The sequence below is a fragment of the Aphanomyces astaci genome (assembly GCF_000520075.1).
Source record: "Aphanomyces astaci strain APO3 unplaced genomic scaffold supercont1.41, whole genome shotgun sequence".
NCBI classification, from domain to species: domain Eukaryota; phylum Oomycota; class Saprolegniomycetes; order Saprolegniales; family Verrucalvaceae; genus Aphanomyces; species Aphanomyces astaci.
Genome location: NW_009798304.1, coordinates 423,891 through 441,901, shown reverse-complemented (window position 1 = coordinate 441,901; position 18,011 = coordinate 423,891). Strand labels below are relative to the sequence as shown.

The following is an 18,011-nucleotide window of genomic DNA, read 5'->3' as shown; positions in this document are numbered from 1 at the left end:
GCCATCAACACAGGTGCGGACAAAGATATCTAACGTTACAGTAGATGCTTCACATATAGTACATATTACTTCGAAGTACATATATACTGAAGTAAATATACATATATACTGAAGTAAATATATATATATATTTCTATCGATCGCACCGATTAGTGTACGTTAATATTCGCGGTTTCCAACATGCTTTTGCTCGGAAAGCAACAGCCGCATCACGTCCACCAAGCGCAGCACGCCTATTTCGGACATGAGGATCATGGCGATGTTTGTTGTGTGTATTGATACCAATATGTTGAGGGTTGCCATGCTCCTCCATGATATACAACCGAGTCACGCGCTGGGCAAAAAACACTTGAAGGGCCCTGGCGACAGAGGTCATGGGGGGGACGGTCACGGGGGGGTTGTTCTAAGTAACATAGTTGATCCTATTAATATATAACTAGGGGAGGGGGATAGACTAGTTAGGACCTTTAACACGTGAACGATCGGAAACACCAAGTTGCTAAAGTGCGGAAGGCTCACGGAGGGGGTGATCGCCGGCGGCAACGGCACGGGAAATTCGACGACAAAGTTCAACTTGGACGGCCAGCACTCGACCAGTTCGAGGATCTCTTGCCACCTAATTCATACATTGATGAGATATCACATCGTAGAATGAAACGATGTTGGCAGCATTAGGTTGCTCCTGACCCGAACGACGACAGCTCGTGGTCCATGTCGTTGAGCAGCAGCATGCCAGACATGTGTTTGGCACGAAGCAGGTAGAACGCTTCGTACATGCTTGCGGTGGACCGATGCATGCTTAGCGGCTTTGCCACACACTCCAACTTGGCGACGGGCCACTCTTGCTTGCCATCTACCCAACCCCCGCTCAGTCGAGTTCGCTCAGTTTGATCCGACGAGTTGGACATAGTATCGTACTCAAAAGCGACAGGTCTTCCAACATGAACCGGACCACGTCAAACGGCGTGAGGATGCCCAGGATGGGCGTCGGGTGCTTGGGGCTGGGCGCCACTGGAACGTAACTCTCAACTGGGGCCAGTCATTCGTCTCGGTGAGTTGTAACGACGTTCAAGAGATATGTACATGTGGCGAATCGATGCACGAGGTTGAACAGGTAGTCGTCTGCATATGACACCCGCAACCCCGTTGGCTGGCCACTTGGCACAAACTCGTTGCTGTCTCGAGCCAGTTGAAGCACTTCGCGCAGACTCATGGCCGCGAACTTTCTGCCGGCGTCAGCGATCTGACCTTCCATCTTGACCAGTTCGATGTCAGGCAACTTGGACATGTTGACCATGTACGACCCGGTGGACTTGCAGTTGACTTCGAGGGGTGGCAGTACTGCCAACAAGCATCTGCGCACACAAGAAGGAAGAGTACATGCATGTTACGGCTGAATACGATATTCATAGTATCGTTGAAAATAGTACCAAGGGCAATCTCGTCTCACCTGGCAAAGGTTTCATAATCGACGAGGCCAGAATACACCCGATCGCCGGCTTTTCCCACGCGATGGTGTTCATAGACAAGGGCGACGCGACGTCGTCGCAGCTGCAGTTCCTTGAGCGCTAAAAAGCACTGGACATCGTCGGGCATGTGGAACATGTCGTCGTTGTACAGGGTCTGGCCACCAACATCTCGAATCTACTTGCGAGTCGTTGAGCTAACGTTAAACAGATGTACAATGAATGGTAGTAGTACCTTGGTGGACCACAACACGTCAGGGTCATTGGTGCAATCTGCGACAAAAAACGTGGCCGCCGAGGCATCTTCCAGCAACTCGGAGTTTTGGAAGAACGTCATGGCCTTGTCCTCTGTGACGAGGCCCGTAAACAGCGATTGCAACTCTTCAAAGAACGAACACACGAACGGCTGGGTGAGCGAATACTCGATCGCTTCCTTGAGCGTGACCAACGGTTTGGTGTCGTCCGTGGCTCGGAGGGCCATCTAACCGTCCAACATGAAAACCGCTGTAGCACTTAGCGTATACAGATATTCAATGTACACCTCCATGGCGTTGGTGATTTCCGTCGACGGCGGCTCGGATAGGCGAAGCATGCGAGTAACAGCATTGACACAATCGCGGTAAATCAGCAACTTTGTGGTGCTTTCAATGACTAGGCTTGCATAAGAGAGGTCATAAAAAAGGATGGTGAATGCAATAGGCAGATGCTTTACAGTTTTCGTGGTTAGCGCACATATACATGCGAAAGATAAAGTGCAGTTTGAGCTTTAAATCTACGCGCAATGCCAAGCAGATTCCCACGAGCACTTCAAAGCCGTTCGCTCCAGCCGTGCCGTTTGTCAGGGACTCGAAGAGCTAGAAGACGTACATGTGAGGTTGTTTATAGCATGTACGGTTGGTACCGCATAGTGAGGCAACGTGTCTTGCAGCAGCATCCCAAACACTTCGTCAAACTGAACGTACGTCAACGATCGAGCCGAGTGCGCCTCGTCCACGAAGATTTGCCAGCATTCCTCCACGGTCTTGAGGGACTGAGTCGTGTACTCAGTTACGAGGGACCGAAGGTGTTCATCGGCTAGTCCATGGGACGATAGGGTTGCTCCCATGCCGGTATGCGGCTTGGCTCGGGAATACGCGAAAACCAGTTACCTAAAAAGTAACGGTTTATTCATTGTTGCAACAAATAACCTTCGCAATTCAATTGTATGCATTTTCACAAGGGCCCTCAAACGTTTCACATTTTTGTCGCAATGATCATCGACGTCGACAGCAATGCTCAACCGATAATGCGCGTGGAAGTTGTCGATGTGAACTACTACATGGACAAGCCATTGCCAAAGGATGCTATTCCTTCCTTGCCGCAAGGTCCATGCTACGAACGCGCTCGGTCCGTTCCAGTCGTCCGCATATTTGGCGCGACGCCCGCGGGACAAAAGTGTTGCGCGCATCTTCACGGGGTACAGTACATACAGCTTGTCGTTCATCATGATCCTTTGCCACATGAACGTAGATCTTTCCTTACTTCTACATGCGCTGCGAGAACGATCCAACATTCGATTCCATCGACGAGCTCGTAACAATGCTACCAAAAGTCGCCCACGACATCGAGTCCGCCGTGCGCACACTATCCCAAGCCAATGTGAAAGCGCCTGTCGGAACCACGAACAGCACTGCAAAACCCACCTCTCGTCAGCAAAACATCTCAGTGGCCAAGGTACCGAGCCATGATGTCGATGTCCAACGATCCAATTCCTCATACTTCCACGAAGTTGGCGGTCGTCAAGGGCGTGCCTTTCTACGGCTACCACGCGTCCGAAGTGTTGTTCATCAAGGTGTTCCTATACGACCCAGCCATGATGAGTCGCATCGTGCAAGTGGTCGAGAGCGGGTTGGTCACCCAGCGAACATTCCAGCCATATGAAGCGCATATCCCGTACCTCCTCCAAGTAAGTACCTGTACATCGTCCATTCATTCGCATGACTAGATAAACGATGGTATCTAGGTGTTTGCGGATTACCACATTGAGGGCATGAACTACCTCAACCTTTGCGACTTTAAGGTCTGTTTCTTCTACTTTAGTCTTGACTTTGCTTATCGTGTGCTCTAGTTTCGCTCCCCATTGCCCCACGCCCAACCCCACTTGGACTCGGAGCACCGTATGTCATAGAATCGATTGAAGCTATCGTTTATTCGCTAGACACTGCTATATCTTGTGATTGAAGCCATCGTTTGTTCGCTATATCTTGTGATTGAAGCCATCATTTGTTCGCTAGAAACTGTGTGGTTGGCTCCTTCCAACGCCCTGGCCACGTTTACAGGCAGGGAAGCCCCTGTGGTCTCGAGCCCCAAGTGGAATGCTCGTACGGCCGTGTGCAGCTTAGAGCTGGACGTGTCTTGCCACTGCATTCTCAATCCTACGGCTGCCACGTCAGACAGCCAATGCTATGTGCCATCGCTGGCGCCATTGTGGGAGGTACGTTTCCCAGTCGTTCATGTAAATCCAATACAATTGATAGGAAGAAAAGCTCCGTCGACGAGCCGCCGGCCTCGCCGCAACACCAGAAGTGGCGCCAAGCATCCAACGCCATTTACATGATGTACATGATGGGTCCCCCCACGACCTACGAAGAAGCGAGTCGTCGCCTCTATCCCAATCCGACTTTAACGACCAAATGTGGGCATCGCTGGATGCGATTCTGCGTAAAGTTCAAGCAGCCAAGGACATGTCCGACCACCAATCGACAGCGTCCACGGGCATATTGCCGTCTCCGCACGACGAGTCTCTTGGTCACTTGTACTCGTACAGTCAATTGGACACTGCAGACGGCGATGTACGAGGAGCAGCAGCAGATGACGAGGTGGACGTGGAAAACCAAGAGTTGCTGGCGTTGCTGGCGACACTCGAACGCAACGTCGCGACCGTCGAATCTCGTCCTCCACATGTCCAACATGACGACGGCGACGACGACGACGACGACGATAGTATGGATATCATGGCGTCTCAGCGTCAATTGGAGAACGAGACCGGCGAAAAGCCGTGGTGGGACGATGGACTTGACCAACAAGAACCAGACTCCGACTTGGTCGTAGAGTCTACCGCCACCAACGACGACGACGACAACTGCAATAGGATCATGTCCCTCCATGCTGCGGCAGAGTCCCCTGAAGTGTTTCAACAGTCTACTATATCTATGTTTCCGTCAGCCACGCCACTCCCATCCACGCCCTCCTCCACTCGAGTGTGGCACTTTGGCTTGGATCCCCCCAGCGTGCAGGACGTGCTAGCTGGGGGCTGGCCGTCGGTAGGCTTTCATCATCGCCATATATAGACGACGCTTTCAAGGGGTCTTTCTCATTTGAAATACAATCATGGTTGTAGGGGGAGGATAAGCCCATGGTGCGCTACAGCTGCGACGACGACGTCCCAGACAAGCCAGTGGTGTTTGCCGGTCGCCGCGTGCATTTTTCAAAGCAAGGGGTGGAGTATCTTCGGAATTACCCCGACGGCGCCTGTGCCCAACCCCCGTTGACGTCGCGGCGGAAGGTGCGGCGAGTGCGCACGCCGCTGCGGGCTCCACCCACCGTGGCAGACTTAAGGGATCCATTGCCGGTAATATTTTTGGACAGCAGCTGTCGTGTATACACATAGGATAGTGACAACCCTGTAGTTAGTTGGTCATGTACTATTTACATAGCGCTTTTTGTAGCCACAAACTCCAGGATCGACGTCGCAACCACCTGGTGGACTTATTGGTCAACACAACGTGCACACGTCGAATGTGACTATTCTGTCGGTGGAGGTTCACGTGAATTCGAGGGAAATGCTGCTGCCAGACCCAGGCGTCGACGCAGTGGTGGCACTTGGGTACGTTGTGGAAGCGAATGAAGGCAGCGACAGTCCTTCCACGGTCACTGGCATCATCATGGTGGATCAATCATGTGTCGACACGTTCCAGCTGCCTGTAGCCAATCAAATCGTAGCTGTGCACTGTGTTCCGTCCGAAATGGCGCTGTTTACAGCACTCGACCAACTCATACATCGATGGGACCCAGACTTTCTCGTTGGTTTTGAAGTCCAGCAGGGTTCGTGGGGGTACTTGATTGATCGTGCTACCACGTTCGACCCGCCCGTACGCTTGGATATTCTATATATATATATATATATATATATATATATATATATATAATCGTGTATACCCAAATATATGATTTAATATCGTTCCCGCAGGTGAATTTGATTCAAACGTTGTCGAGGTTGCCGTTGGTGCGAATGGATTCGCGCAATCAGTCGACCAATCATCCAGACGGACAACGTACGACATTATTATTATTATTATTGCATTCCTTCGTCATATAAAATAATACTCGTAAAAGTATTATTTTATATTATTATACTATTTCATGTGTTTATGATTGAATATCCCATCCATCCCCTTGTCACACACAGCACCCAAGATTGGCACGGTGTGGGGAATGAAGAAAGCGTCTGGCATTTGGATGCACGGCCGACACATGCTGAATCTGTGGCGCTGCGCTCGCTCCGAGGTACTATACTACCCCATGGATTCCCGGTATTTTGGGTTAACAGTTAACATGTTAGTTAAAACTCGGCCGCTACACGTTCGAGTGTGTGGTCGCGCATGTATTAAAGCGACGGGTGCCCGTGTACTCGAACCAAGTGCTGACGCGGTGGTTCCAAGCTGGAGGGTCTGTCCGATGCAGAGCGTTGGAATACCTCGTCGTCAAGACTTCGTTGAACATGTCGCTCCTGGATGGGCTGCAGTTGATCACTCGAACAAGGCAAGTGTATATTACTTTATATTATTGTAGTTGAACCAAATGGTAGTGAAATGGCGCGGCTCTTTGGCATGGACTTCTTCTCTGTCCTATCGCGTGGATCGCAGTATCGCGTCGAAGCTGTGAATATTCGAGTCACGAAGCGCCTGAACTACATATTGATATCGCCCAACCGTCAACAAGGTGGTGTAGTGTGGATTCACATATGAGATATCAACTGGCCATTTACTAACCATTGCGATGATAGTCGCCGGCCAGGCCCCCATGGAGTGCATTCCCCTCGTAATGGAGCCCCTGTCTGCCTTTTATGGCGACCCTGTTGTCGTGCTGGATTTCCAGGTGTGTTGTTGGTGAAATGTTTAGTTAGTTGGTTCAAACTACTCATGTCGAGTGTTGTTGGTGAAATGTTTAGTTAGTTGGTTCTAACTACTCATGTCGAGTGTTGTTGGTGAAATGTTTAGTTAGTTGGTTCTAACTACTCATGTCTAGTCGCTGTACCCGTCCATGATGATTGCGTACAATATTTGCTACTCGACGTGCCTCGGTCGACTCAAAAACGGCATGGACGACGAAGTCGAGACGGCGCTGGGCGTTGTGTCCAACCATGTTGTCGATATAAACGTACGTCCTGTGCATATTCTGCCACTTGATTGCTATTAGTAGAATATTACTCCTCCTTCTATATCTCTTTCAATGTACTTGCGTCAAGAACTGGGAAATTTGTATGGATCTCTTAAACCCATGATGTATATATATATACTATTCAAAGTGTGTACTTTCGAAAGCCATGTAGTAGTAGTAGTAGTAGTAGTAGTAGTAGTGCTAACCTTGTCGTATGACATGGCATGTTTGAAATATAATAATAATAATAATAATATTAATATTTTGGTTGCAGGGCCTGCTTCAGTCTGGAAAGCAGACGACGATCACACCGAACGGAGTGCTGTTTTGCCCCAAGACCCAACGCCACGGTGTGCTTCCTTTAGTGCTGTCTGAAATCCTCTCGACTCGCATCATGATCAAGCAAGCGATGAAGGCGGCGGTATCCATATGTTCATACCCTCCACATATATCATAAAATCCAGATAGTATCTCCATTCTCGACATGTTTGTAGAGCACGACCAATCGCCGGTTGAGTCGCGTGCTTGATGCGAGGCAGATGGCTCTGAAAATGATTGCCAACGTCACGTACGGGTACACGGCCGCCAGTTTCTCTGGGCGCATGCCATGTGCACAGGTTGCCGACGCCATTGTCCAGGTAAAAAGCATATAACTTTAGCTTATATATTTAGTATTGATATTGAGTACGAATCTCTGGACCCCGTCGAATCGAATCACGTCGACCGAATCGATCTATACGAATCGTTCCGATTGGTTGGTCAATCTAAAAATTACTCTTTGCCTGTTGGCTACTTGAGTGTTTTTGTTTTTACTTTGTGCGGCAAAGCCAATCAAATATCGCGGCGAGATTTGTGTTTCTCGATTTTACGAATCGCGCCGAATTGGGAAATAGGTTGCAAATTCACACTATTTTGTCGATACAAACGATGTTTGATGACACATGGGCGCCTATAGTGTGGGCGCACGACGCTGGAAGCGGCGGTCAAGACTGTGGAAACCCATCCGACGTGGCATGCAAAGGTCGTATATGGTGACACGGACAGTCTGTTTGTGCAGCTACGGGGTCGAACTCTGGAGCAAGCGTTGCGACTTGGCCACGAAATCGCCCACGTCGTCACGACGCTCAATCCCAAGTACGTTTGTTCAATAGTTGTGTTGTGAATGCACTATACACTTGCAACATACGCGTCGTGTTTTTTGACTAATCAATCCGATTGAATCACGCTGGAGTTCTGATTGGTTGAAAATATCCTTGTCCTTTTTGTAAGAGCCAATCAAATCCACTATTGTATTGTGAATTCGGTACAAATTTCTAGACCCCGTCGAATATCGAATCGACGCTAATGGCTAATCCAATTTTGGGTGGATTTGATTGGCTCGCTCATATAGAAAGGACAAGTATAGTCAGCCAATCAGAACTCCAGCGTAATTCAATACCACTGATTAGGCATAACTTTGGGAGTTTATAGCGAATTCAGAATATTTATTTATTTTGATCGACTGTTTCTTGAGACGATAGTGTGATTTGTATATATATAGACCCGTGTGCTTAAAGTTTGAAAAAGTGTACATGGGGTCGTTCCTCGTATCCAAGAAACGGTACGTTGGGCTCAAGTTTGAGCATTTGGGAGACAAGGGCCATCTGGACGCCAAGGGTATTGAAACCATCCGCCGCGACTCGTGCGGCGTCGTGCAGCACCCGATGCGGCACTGGCTCCGGCTCGTCTTCTTCACGCGGGACCTCTCGGCGTGCAAAAAGTACCTCCAGAAGTACTGGACCCACATGCACGACGGACGCATTCCACTGACGCACTACATTTTCGCCAAGGAAGTGCGATTGGGCACGTATGCCGGGTAGATATATATATAATATACAATTATTTGAGAAATGAGTGGTTAGACAAGGTCCTCCGGGGGTGTTGGTTGCCAAGAAAGCCATGGCCAAAGACCCTCGGGCAGAACCACGATACGCTGAACGCGTGGCGTACGTGGTGGTCCGAGGTCCCCCCGGCGCCCGACTCATGGACTTGGTCGTTGCTCCAGATGAGTTGGTAGCCAGTCAAAAGCAGTATTCAATCAACGTCGACTATTACGTGTCCAAACAAGTACGTGGCACCTCCTCGCGACCTTGTCTGGTGTGAAAAAAATCACCAACCAAATTGACTCAAGAAAGGGGATGTACCCATGCACACCACGAAGCTATACAAACGCTCCTGTAGGGTCTGTCTGTGGTTCGACTGTTAACAATCCCGTCTTGACTCTCTGCGGAACTCCTCACAGCTGATTTATATGTACTTTTAGATGCTTCCTAGCTTTGAGCGATTGGCGATTCTCATGGGCGTAGACGTTCGCAAATGGTACAACGCGCTGCCTCGAAAGGCGGAGCGAGCGGCTGTGGCCCCGTCGCTGACGCGGATTGACGCGTACTACTCGAGTCAGCACTGCCGAGTGTGCGACACAAGGAGCTTCCATCGGGGGTCGATTTGTGCAGACTGCCGCGCGCACCCGCAGCGCACCGCCATGGCCGTCGAATCGCAAGTGGTGCAGTTGGACGCGGAGCTGCAGGCGCTGAGACGCGTGTGTGTGCAGTGCATGGGGTCGAGTTGGGGAGGGTCGTGGGACAGCCCGATGGCCATGGTGTGCCGGAATTTTAGCTGCGCAGTGTGGAACCAGTGGCTGCCCACGGCCGTGGCCACGGAGACGTGGAAAACTAAAGTTAAAGTAGAAAGTAGTGTATGTAAAAACGATTAATACTACCGAAACGTAGCAAGACTGTATGATCACCATCGAAATGTCCACTGTCACTTGACAAAGGAACAGCAGCGCCACTTTGTGGGGCTCTGTCAGTGGATATGCGGAGGGGGGGAAACGGCCTAAGCAGTGTACTTGCCGCCATACTTGGCTTCCGACCCGTATTGGGGGTTGCCATACTGGGGCCGGTTGTACACTTTAGGCTTAACCTCTGCCGCCGCTTTTCGCTTATCGCTGCACGTGCTAGCGAGCTTCGACAGAGCGGACGACAGCGCAGCGTACACTTCGCTGGGCAGCGGGCACAGCTTGTCCCCGTTGCCGTCCACCGACGGCCCTGACTCGCCCTCTTTCAGGTCTCCGTAGGCGCGTTCGTCGGCCAGATGACGACCGTACACGAGGGAGATGGCGTCGTCCTCCTTGGCCCAGTCGGGGTAGATTTTTCCCAAGAACTCGACAACGTCAAACTCGGCGAGGCACAAGTAGCTGCGCTTGGACAACAGGTGGTTGTACGTTTGCACTTCGGCGGTGGTCGTGATGTCCTCGGCAGTCAGAATGTCGTCGTCGATGCACTTGGTCACAGTCGCAGAGTTGGCGCGGAGGTCATCCGACAGCTTCCACTCGTCCGTCTTGAACTCGGGGTAGCACTTGGACAGGTCTCCGTCGTTGTTGGCGCGGCATGCATGGAATGCGCAATAGTACAAGATGCCAAACCCTTCCAAGATGGGCTGCTCGTGGTAGCCAGCGCTGCGGACCGCGATTTCAGCAATTGACTGGGGACGGCGGAGTGCCGACGCTTCGCGCTCGACGTAGTGCACGGCGTCGTATAGACCGCGGTACGTGCGGTCGGTGGTGTAGTCGGCGTTCTGGCAGTAGCGGTAGATGCTCTGGCTGTCCGTCTTTTGGAGGGCTTTAAGGGCTTCCGAGTTTTTGCTGTTGGTGTACAAGTTGTTGGCTGGATCGGTCACCGAGTAGTGGATCGTGCTGGGGATGTTAGCATAGATGTAGGCGCCTTGATCGCTGTCAATGGGCTGCAAGTCGTTCGGGTTGGCGCACGCAAACTTCGTGCCAATCGTAAACGCACTGAGCCCCGAGGCTTCGCCACTGGTGTACTGCTGAAGGAAGATTTCCTTTTCGCCGTGCTTGACATAGTACGGCGCGTTCGGGTTGTACGCGACCGTGCCCGCCGGTTGCTCGAACGACCGGTACAAGTTGGGAAAGTTGTCCTTGGCGGCGTCGCCGGTGCATGCTTTGACCGACTCGATGAACGCGTGTAGCTTGCGCAGGTACAGCACCGGGCCTTCCACTGGGTTCTTGCACGCGTCCGCGGCGTAGTGCTCGATGAAATTGATGCGGATGTAGTTTTCCGTCAAGCACATGACGGTCGCCGTCGTGATAGACACGTACGCACTCTGGAGGCACTTTTCCTTCAAGTAGTCGGGCGTGATCTCGTACGTGGCGGGCTTGGGCGTGGGGGCGGCCGTGGCAGGCGAGCCGTACCCGCCTTCGTCGGGTTTCTTCGTCGTCTTGGGCTTTGCCGTCGTGGTTGTCGTGGGCTCGGGGGTTGGGCGCTTCTTGTAGTCCGACCCGTAGTAGTCGTCGTTGTATTCTTCGGGCTTGGGAGTAGGCTTGGGGGGCTCACCGCCGCAGATGCCGTCGACGTTGGCACTGAGGGAGAAGTGCAAAACCAAGCACTGGTCCAAGAAGTAATTGGTCAGGCTCTTGCGGCCGCACGACGTCCACGGGGCCCCCGTGAGAAAACAATGGTAGTCACCCAACTTGGGCACTTTGAAGCTGTCCACCGCGCCGGGCGTTTCCGTGAAGAACGTGTACGGGAAAGGCTCCTCTGCGTCCTTCTTGTAGTGCGACGTCCACGGCTCGTACACTGGTGGCGCGTACGTTCGGTAGTCGTCTTCGTCGCCGAACTTATCACCGTGGATGTTGCCGTAGCCAGGCTTTTCCTTGTTGTACGACGCCGGTTTCTTCTTGCCGTAGGTGCTCTTGGGTGGCGTATCGTAGTCATCGGTTTCTTGTTGGCCGTAGTTATCGCCACCATAGTTGGGCCGGGGTTTGTAAGCAGGCTTCTTGGTCGTCTTGTACGAAGGAACTTCATCATCGTAGCCATAGCCGTAGGCAGGTTTGTTGGTGGTAGGTCGCTTCGTCGGCGCAGGTTCAGAGTAGGTATCGTAATTGTAGTCATCTTCCGTGTACGAGTCAGCCTTCTTGGGCTCGTAGCCATCATTTGTTGGCTCTTTGTAGTCGCCATACGTCTCATAGGTGTCGTCATCGTCGCCGCCATACGAAGGCTGATCGTACTCTTCAACGTCGCCGCCATACGAAGGCTGATCGTACTCTTCAACGTCGCCGCCATACGAAGGCTGGTCGTACTCTTCAACGTCACCGTAGTTGTCGTACTCGTCCTGGTTGTTGTAGCTGTTGATGGGCGTGCCGTAGGTCGCCCGTTCGCCAGCTTGGATTTCCGCCAAGATGGTTTTGATGCCAACCAACACTGCGAAAAGGTACGCTCCCTTCATGGTCGTGCCTTGTTGAATTTGTCAAGCAAATTGTGCAATGATCTCTTGTTCGTGTGTGGCCTTGGCTACACCCCCGTGGGTTTCGCTAAAGGTTCGGGGCCAATCCCCAACGTTGCCAAACTTTTGCACCCAATCGCACGCGCGAAACATCGGCGCCTTTTCGACTCGACGTAACGCGAAACTGACAGTTGAATCGGCCAATCATACTTGTGACGACCCTTTGTTGACCAATCAGAACGCACTTTCGAAAACGAAAAGGCGCTTGATTTTCGTGTGGGAGTTTGCAGCGGGTCTGTATCTTGTGAAGTGCGTGCGACTCAGCCACTCACAACACACTGAAATCATCCTTTCAACAATGGAAGCTATCGAGCCGGCAGCTAACAAGTGCACGAACGTTCAATGTAGTAAGAAATTCGTCAAAGAATCGACACTACCCAACTCTGATGTGTCAAAGGTAGCGGTTTTGCTTCGGTTTCACATTTTAGCAGGGTGTGATGTCGCGCCAGGAAATAGCATCGCGAGGGTATGAAGGACGTGGTGTCGTATTCAGGGTACATTGCATTTCCCTTTGTAAACACTTTTGCTTTCTACAGTACTGTGCACAACCCTCAGTGACCAAAGTACCGGATTGTCCTAGTGCCTCCATAACAGTTTGAACGTCCTCTCTTTTTTCTACCGGTATGCTCTAACAACGCAATCGTATAATTCAAGTATGATATTTAAAGCAGAATCCAACTACAAAGTGGACAATCGTCCACTTAAATTCAGTTTACTAGTGTAGTATGTCCTTGAATGTTCTTCATCCATTCAAGGGCGACCTTTTCTCGGTCAAGTCGAGGCGTTTCCATGTATCTGGATTTCCGGTCACTGCGTATTGCAATATGCACTGGCGGACATGGAGAGGCAGTTTCTGGGTGGTTTCGGACGTGCCGCACACCAGCGCGACGCCCAGCGCCTCGAAGAGCTTGGCTGGGGCGACGCTGCCGCTCCATCGGACCGTTTGGACTCGCAGATTCGATACGAGCCAACGAATCAACGACAGCGGCTTGGTGAGCATGACCTTCTTGGACACGCGCGACACTTTTCCGTCGGTGGTCACGTGCAGCCAGTGTTCGGCATCCCACACAGTCATGGGCCGTTTGTGGGTCCGGCACTGCCACTGCAGAAACTCGAGGCAGCCATCGTACCCGTCGTTGCCTGGCGCTGGTTTCATACGGCTGCATACCCTGGCATTCAGCACCTCTTGGGGGAAAAACGGCCGCAGAGTCTGCAGTACCACCTACAACACCTTCGTCGTTAACGCACGAGATAGACAAAGCGAGATGGGCAAACTGTGGACCTCGTTGTGGCCACACGGTTTCCCGTAGAGTCCCCCCCATTGCTGCACGTCGGACGGCTCCGGATTCGGCGCCCACTCGTCGGTGGACGTCACGCTGGCTCTCACGACCAGCGATGTCACATCCTTGGTCGCGCCGTGCCGCACGCTGCCTTCCCACGCGCCGCCGAAGGCGCCTCCATCCGCCGCATCCAGCCATTGCGTCTGTGCTGATAGTCGGGTGTTGTGAATCGACATGCCCGTGGCGGCGTTTTGAGCGACGAGGCCGACGGCCGCCAGCTTTTGCTTCATCTTGGCGGGGTTCACGGGGCTCGTGGCAGCGAGGGGGGTCGCGATGAGGACAAACAGCTTGTCGGACAACGCCTGGAGCTTTTGCTGGGCGGGAGTTAGGGCCTTGGGCTTGGCTTCTGGCTCGTCCCCCAGACCAGACGCGTTGGCGAGTTTTCGTATCCATTGGGCGTCGTGGTCTTGGGGTTGGGCTTGTTGCAGGTCGAAAATACTCGAGGCCAAGTTGGCTCTAGCCGTGGCTTTTTGCAGCATTGGCTTGGAAATGTCGACCGCGATCGACGACGAAGCGGCGGTTCCTGGCGCCAGCAGCGCATACCCGCCACGCGACGGACTGGCGTGGATTTGAACGACCGTGGCAGCATAGGTACAAGTTGCCGAGGCCACCAACGATGCAAAGTGCTCGGTCGTGACCACGACGCCCTCGTGGCTGCTCGAGCCAAATTTGTCCAAATAGTTCTGGCGAATGGTTGGGTTGGTCTTGGAGTGGATGGCAAACACTGAAAACCCCAGCTGCTTCAATGTTCCCGCAACGCATTGGGGCGTCAGCTGTCCGGTGGCCTTCGTAGGAACCACGACCACTGCCCGACATAGGTTCTTCACTTCTAGAAGATAATACACGGCCCCCACGACGTCCTCGTCCCGAACGTGCAGGTGGTGCTGCTGCTGGATTGGCACGCTTTGAATAGACTGAGGTGGGGATGAATCAGTGGGAGCAGTTGATGGTGTGGGGACATTGGCTGCAGCTGCGCCGCCTGCGTTGAGGACTGCCCTTTTGTGCTTCTTGCCTTGCTCGTGCATCAAGCGCGCGCCACTGGTGACAGAGATTTTGCACGCGTCGCACACGTATGTCCCGCTTTTCTTATCGCTTTTGTGGATTTGAGGCGGTGGTCCTACTGGTTTTGTCTTTTCATGCTTGGGTTTTCCAGTCGAATCCTTGCCAGCCTTGTGCTTCTTTGCCGGAGGTGCACTTGGCCTACGACGGACGTCAGCGCATGAAGCAAACGCGCATGCATGAAGACGTACTTGACGACTGCGCGAAGAAGCGCTGGGTTGACAATGACGAGGCCCCCACTGGATGGAGACTTCGCGTCGTTCCGTGGCCGCTTCGTCTTGTTGCCTTTCGCCATGGCACACCACGAATGATAATTTCCCGGATAATCAAAGTTCAACGAATGATCCGGAAACACGAGTATTAGCCAATCCCATGGCATCCGGATAAGGATTGCGATTGCTGTTGCCGTGGCCAATCAAAACTATTGCCCAAATAGGAATACCCATGGAGGCGCCGCAACAGGACGATGGCGGGTTCGATGCCATGGACACGGAAGCGTTGGCGCGCGAAGCCAAGAAGCGTGAGAATGACCCGAACACATACAAGCGAAGCGGAGGACGGAACGAACCGGTGAACTGCTTGGAAGACATCTACAAGCAATGGGACGAACTCATCCCCGCCGACGAATGGGATCGGTACGAAGCGATGACCATGTTCGTCGTGGAATGGAACCCTCAGACGCCACGAGCGTTGGAGAAGTGTTTGATCGCTCTTCGTCGTCAATACAAGACTCTCCCCAAGAAGTCCCAGCTCAAGTTCGTGTACAACGTGCTCGTGAAGCGCGGGACGGCACCGCCGCAATTGGCAATCGACACGCTGCTGGTGAAGAAAGCAGGCAAAAGTCAAAGCGGTGTGTTGGTCGTGACAGTGGTCACTAGTCCGTACCCCCACGGCCAAAAGTTTAGCTGCCAGTGGAATTGCTACTACTGCCCCAACGAGCCAGACCAGCCGCGGTCGTACCTCCACGACGAACCCAGCGTCCTCCGAGCCAACCGCAACCGCTTCGACCCGGTGCTGCAATTCTGCGATCGCTGCGTGACCCTTGCCTTGAACGGCCATCCCGTGGACAAGATTGAGTTGCTCGTGTTGGGGGGCACATGGGCGTCGTACCCAGTGTCTTACCAAGAAGAGTACGTGTCGTCGATCTTTGTCAGTATATTGGCTTTGTTTTACCCCAAATTTTGACTTTTGTGCTGATTCGCCAAATCTATCGATTGTTTGTGCTCACTTTTGTATGTAAAACGCATCATCCAGTGTCACACTAATTTCAGTCATACACTAATTCAATGTTGACTTCGTCGAAGAGCGGATAATTTGATTGGCTACTTGATTCATGATGTGAGTTTTGATTGGTCATATATCGATTGTCTGCCGATTTGGTTCGTTCGATTGAGCACCCCACTCCAATTTCGAATCGACTTGACAAGATATATATATATATATATATATATATTATTGATTAGGAAAGATATTCACTTTTCGAGTAGATTTATCCGAGACCTGTTTTACGCAGCCAACACGTTCCACGACCGCGTAAAACGCGAACGAAAGTCGTTGGACCAGGAAAAGCTCGAAAATGAAACCACTTTGGTCAAGATCATCGGCATCACGCTGGAAACCCGCCCGGACTGCATCACGCCGGACGAGCTGCGTCGGTTCCGTCGGTACGGATGTACCCGCGTGCAGCTGGGCATTCAACACACGGACGAAGGCATTTTGAAAAAGATCAACCGCGGGTGCACGACCCAAGATGCAAAGCGAGGTGCTGCAGTATATCTTGAAATATTTTCATAGTCGAATATATGTGTGTGTGACTGTAGCCATGAAGCTGTTGCGCGACTGCGGCTACAAGACAGACATCCACTTGATGCCAAACTTACCGGGCAGTTCCGTCGATCTGGACCGTGCCATGTTTGACTATGTCCTCCACTCGCCCGACTTGCAAGCCGACCAGTGGAAGATTTACCCGTGTGAAGTCACGCCGTGGACCGTGATCAAGCGATGGTAGTGTCCTTTAAAAATTGGGTTGACTTGTGTGCTCCAAATCTATCGATCGATTTGTCCAGTGGTGATTCTACCTACACTAAATTGATGTATTACACTAAATAGATGTTGATCATGGTTTCCTGCAATCTGATTGGCTAAATCCTACTTCTGCCGATTCATCTATGTATACATTACTATTTGGTTGTGTCGATGCATTCTGTATGTCGTTCCAGTTTAGACTAAACACAGCAATATACCACCGTCTTCTGTACCAAATATACTGATGATGTAGTCTTATGGTGCTTTCTGCCAAAACTATTGGACTTCTTTCTATCTATCGGTCGGTTATTTTTGTACTTCATATTTTTGGGTGTAATGTATTTTTACACTATTTGAAGTCCCACACGGCTTTGATGGTTGCAGGCGCGTTTGAGTGACCACTTGAAAACAGTGTTCTGGGTTTTGATTGGTCGATCGATTGTCCTTGGCTCGTTTCGATTGAGCATTCCACTCGACATTGTTCGAATCGAACGATCCTGTGTTGATATGACGGTGGTAGGTTTGACGCGGGGGAGTATGTCCCGTACGGTGACAACGAGCTCATGGCGCTGCTGATGGACGTCAAGGTGCAAGTGCATCCTTGGATCCGACTGAATCGGGTCATTCGAGATATCCCGTCGCAGTACATTCTGGGGGGGATGGACGAGCCCAACCTGCGGCAGGTGATTCTCAAGCGCATGGAGCAGGCGGGGCTCCGCTGCCGGTGCATCCGCTGCCGCGAAATAAAAGCCGACGCGCCGGCGGCCACCAAAGCCGAGCTGCTGGTCCGGACGTACGAAGCGAACGAAGGCACCGAGTACTTTCTGAGCTTTGAAACCCCTGACGAAAAGACCATCTGCGGGTTCTGTCGGCTGCGCTTGTCTCCCACGGCGGGCGGCGGTACCTTTCCGGAACTCGAGGGCGCGGCGCTGGTGCGGGAGCTGCACGTGTATGGCCAACTGGTGGTGGTCAACAGCGTCGACAAGTCCAAGGCCCAACACGGCGGGTTTGGCACGCAGTTGATGCTCAAAGCGGAGGAAATCGCCCAAGAACACGGGTTTACCAAGATGGCCGTGATTGCCGGCGTCGGCGTGCGCAACTTTTACCGCAAATTGGGCTTTGAAGTCGAAGGCGAAGGCGAATTGATGATCAAACACTTTCCAAAGAAAAAGTCGAGTTGGGCCAAGCCCGAATGGCGCTGGGTGGCGGCTGCCGCCATGGCGACCGTGGCCATTGGGGTCGCGGCGCTCAAGAAGAGAGCGTAAGCTTAGTAGACTAATGTATAGCATTTCCACTGACTTGCTGCACACATGACGTCGTGATGTCATCCGTGCGTTCCTATGATGGTGTGATCGCTTGCATT

General features: G+C 52.0%; 6 protein-coding genes across 10 annotated transcripts; 3 read left to right on the top strand and 3 right to left on the bottom strand.

Moving 5' to 3' along the window:
* Positions 1-108: 108 nt before the first annotated feature.
* Positions 109-2,610, bottom strand: H257_12612 (hypothetical protein). Its single transcript, XM_009839897.1, has 11 exons — positions 2,368-2,610; positions 2,179-2,320; positions 2,008-2,117; positions 1,702-1,947; positions 1,451-1,644; positions 1,084-1,355; positions 919-1,029; positions 688-853; positions 466-616; positions 283-403; positions 109-233 (listed from the first exon to the last, which is right to left on the bottom strand). The coding sequence occupies exons 1-11, from the start codon at positions 2,569-2,571 to the stop codon at positions 160-162; spliced, it is 1,791 nt and encodes a 596-aa protein (XP_009838199.1). The 5' UTR covers positions 2,572-2,610; the 3' UTR covers positions 109-159.
* A 105-nt stretch (positions 2,611-2,715) lies between these two features.
* Positions 2,716-7,352, top strand: H257_12611 (hypothetical protein; the record flags this gene model as incomplete). The annotated part of the gene is made up of 16 exons (XM_009839896.1): positions 2,716-2,922; positions 2,976-3,179; positions 3,235-3,411; positions 3,469-3,525; positions 3,574-3,622; positions 3,740-3,939; positions 3,983-4,768; positions 4,846-5,076; positions 5,174-5,596; positions 5,695-5,779; positions 5,914-6,011; positions 6,067-6,266; positions 6,313-6,446; positions 6,511-6,602; positions 6,753-6,884; positions 7,159-7,352. The coding sequence occupies 16 exons, from the start codon at positions 2,716-2,718 to the stop codon at positions 7,339-7,341; spliced, it is 3,258 nt and encodes a 1,085-aa protein (XP_009838198.1). The 3' UTR covers positions 7,342-7,352.
* On the top strand, positions 7,345-12,232 carry H257_12610 (hypothetical protein). 3 transcript variants are annotated; one of them, XM_009839895.1, is made up of 6 exons: positions 7,345-7,522; positions 7,840-8,018; positions 8,425-8,739; positions 8,786-8,990; positions 9,187-11,938; positions 11,975-12,232. In XM_009839895.1, exons 1-5 carry the CDS (start codon positions 7,424-7,426, stop codon positions 9,634-9,636), a joined length of 1,248 nt encoding a protein of 415 aa, XP_009838197.1. In that variant the 5' UTR covers positions 7,345-7,423; the 3' UTR covers positions 9,637-11,938; positions 11,975-12,232. The 3 variants fall into 3 exon arrangements, with proteins under 3 accessions (XP_009838197.1, XP_009838196.1, XP_009838195.1); XM_009839894.1 differs by having other exon boundaries at positions 9,187-11,974; positions 12,011-12,232; XM_009839893.1 differs by having other exon boundaries at positions 9,187-12,232.
* H257_12609 (hypothetical protein) lies at positions 9,602-12,232 on the bottom strand. Its single transcript, XM_009839892.1, has one exon. It carries the CDS (start codon positions 12,165-12,167, stop codon positions 9,759-9,761), a length of 2,409 nt encoding a protein of 802 aa, XP_009838194.1. The 5' UTR covers positions 12,168-12,232; the 3' UTR covers positions 9,602-9,758.
* A 410-nt stretch (positions 12,233-12,642) lies between these two features.
* H257_12608 (hypothetical protein) lies at positions 12,643-14,975 on the bottom strand. 3 transcript variants are annotated; one of them, XM_009839889.1, is made up of 3 exons: positions 14,815-14,970; positions 13,507-14,764; positions 12,654-13,446 (listed from the first exon to the last, which is right to left on the bottom strand). In XM_009839889.1, the coding sequence occupies exons 1-3, from the start codon at positions 14,916-14,918 to the stop codon at positions 12,967-12,969; spliced, it is 1,842 nt and encodes a 613-aa protein (XP_009838191.1). In that variant the 5' UTR covers positions 14,919-14,970; the 3' UTR covers positions 12,654-12,966. The 3 variants fall into 3 exon arrangements, with proteins under 3 accessions (XP_009838192.1, XP_009838191.1, XP_009838193.1); XM_009839890.1 differs by having other exon boundaries at positions 12,643-13,446; positions 13,507-14,975; XM_009839891.1 differs by having other exon boundaries at positions 12,654-14,764.
* An 81-nt stretch (positions 14,976-15,056) lies between these two features.
* Positions 15,057-17,953, top strand: H257_12607 (hypothetical protein). Its single transcript, XM_009839888.1, has 4 exons — positions 15,057-15,753; positions 16,111-16,385; positions 16,444-16,627; positions 17,169-17,953. Exons 1-4 carry the CDS (start codon positions 15,068-15,070, stop codon positions 17,911-17,913), a joined length of 1,890 nt encoding a protein of 629 aa, XP_009838190.1. The 5' UTR covers positions 15,057-15,067; the 3' UTR covers positions 17,914-17,953.
* The last annotated feature ends 58 nt before the right edge of the window (positions 17,954-18,011 follow it).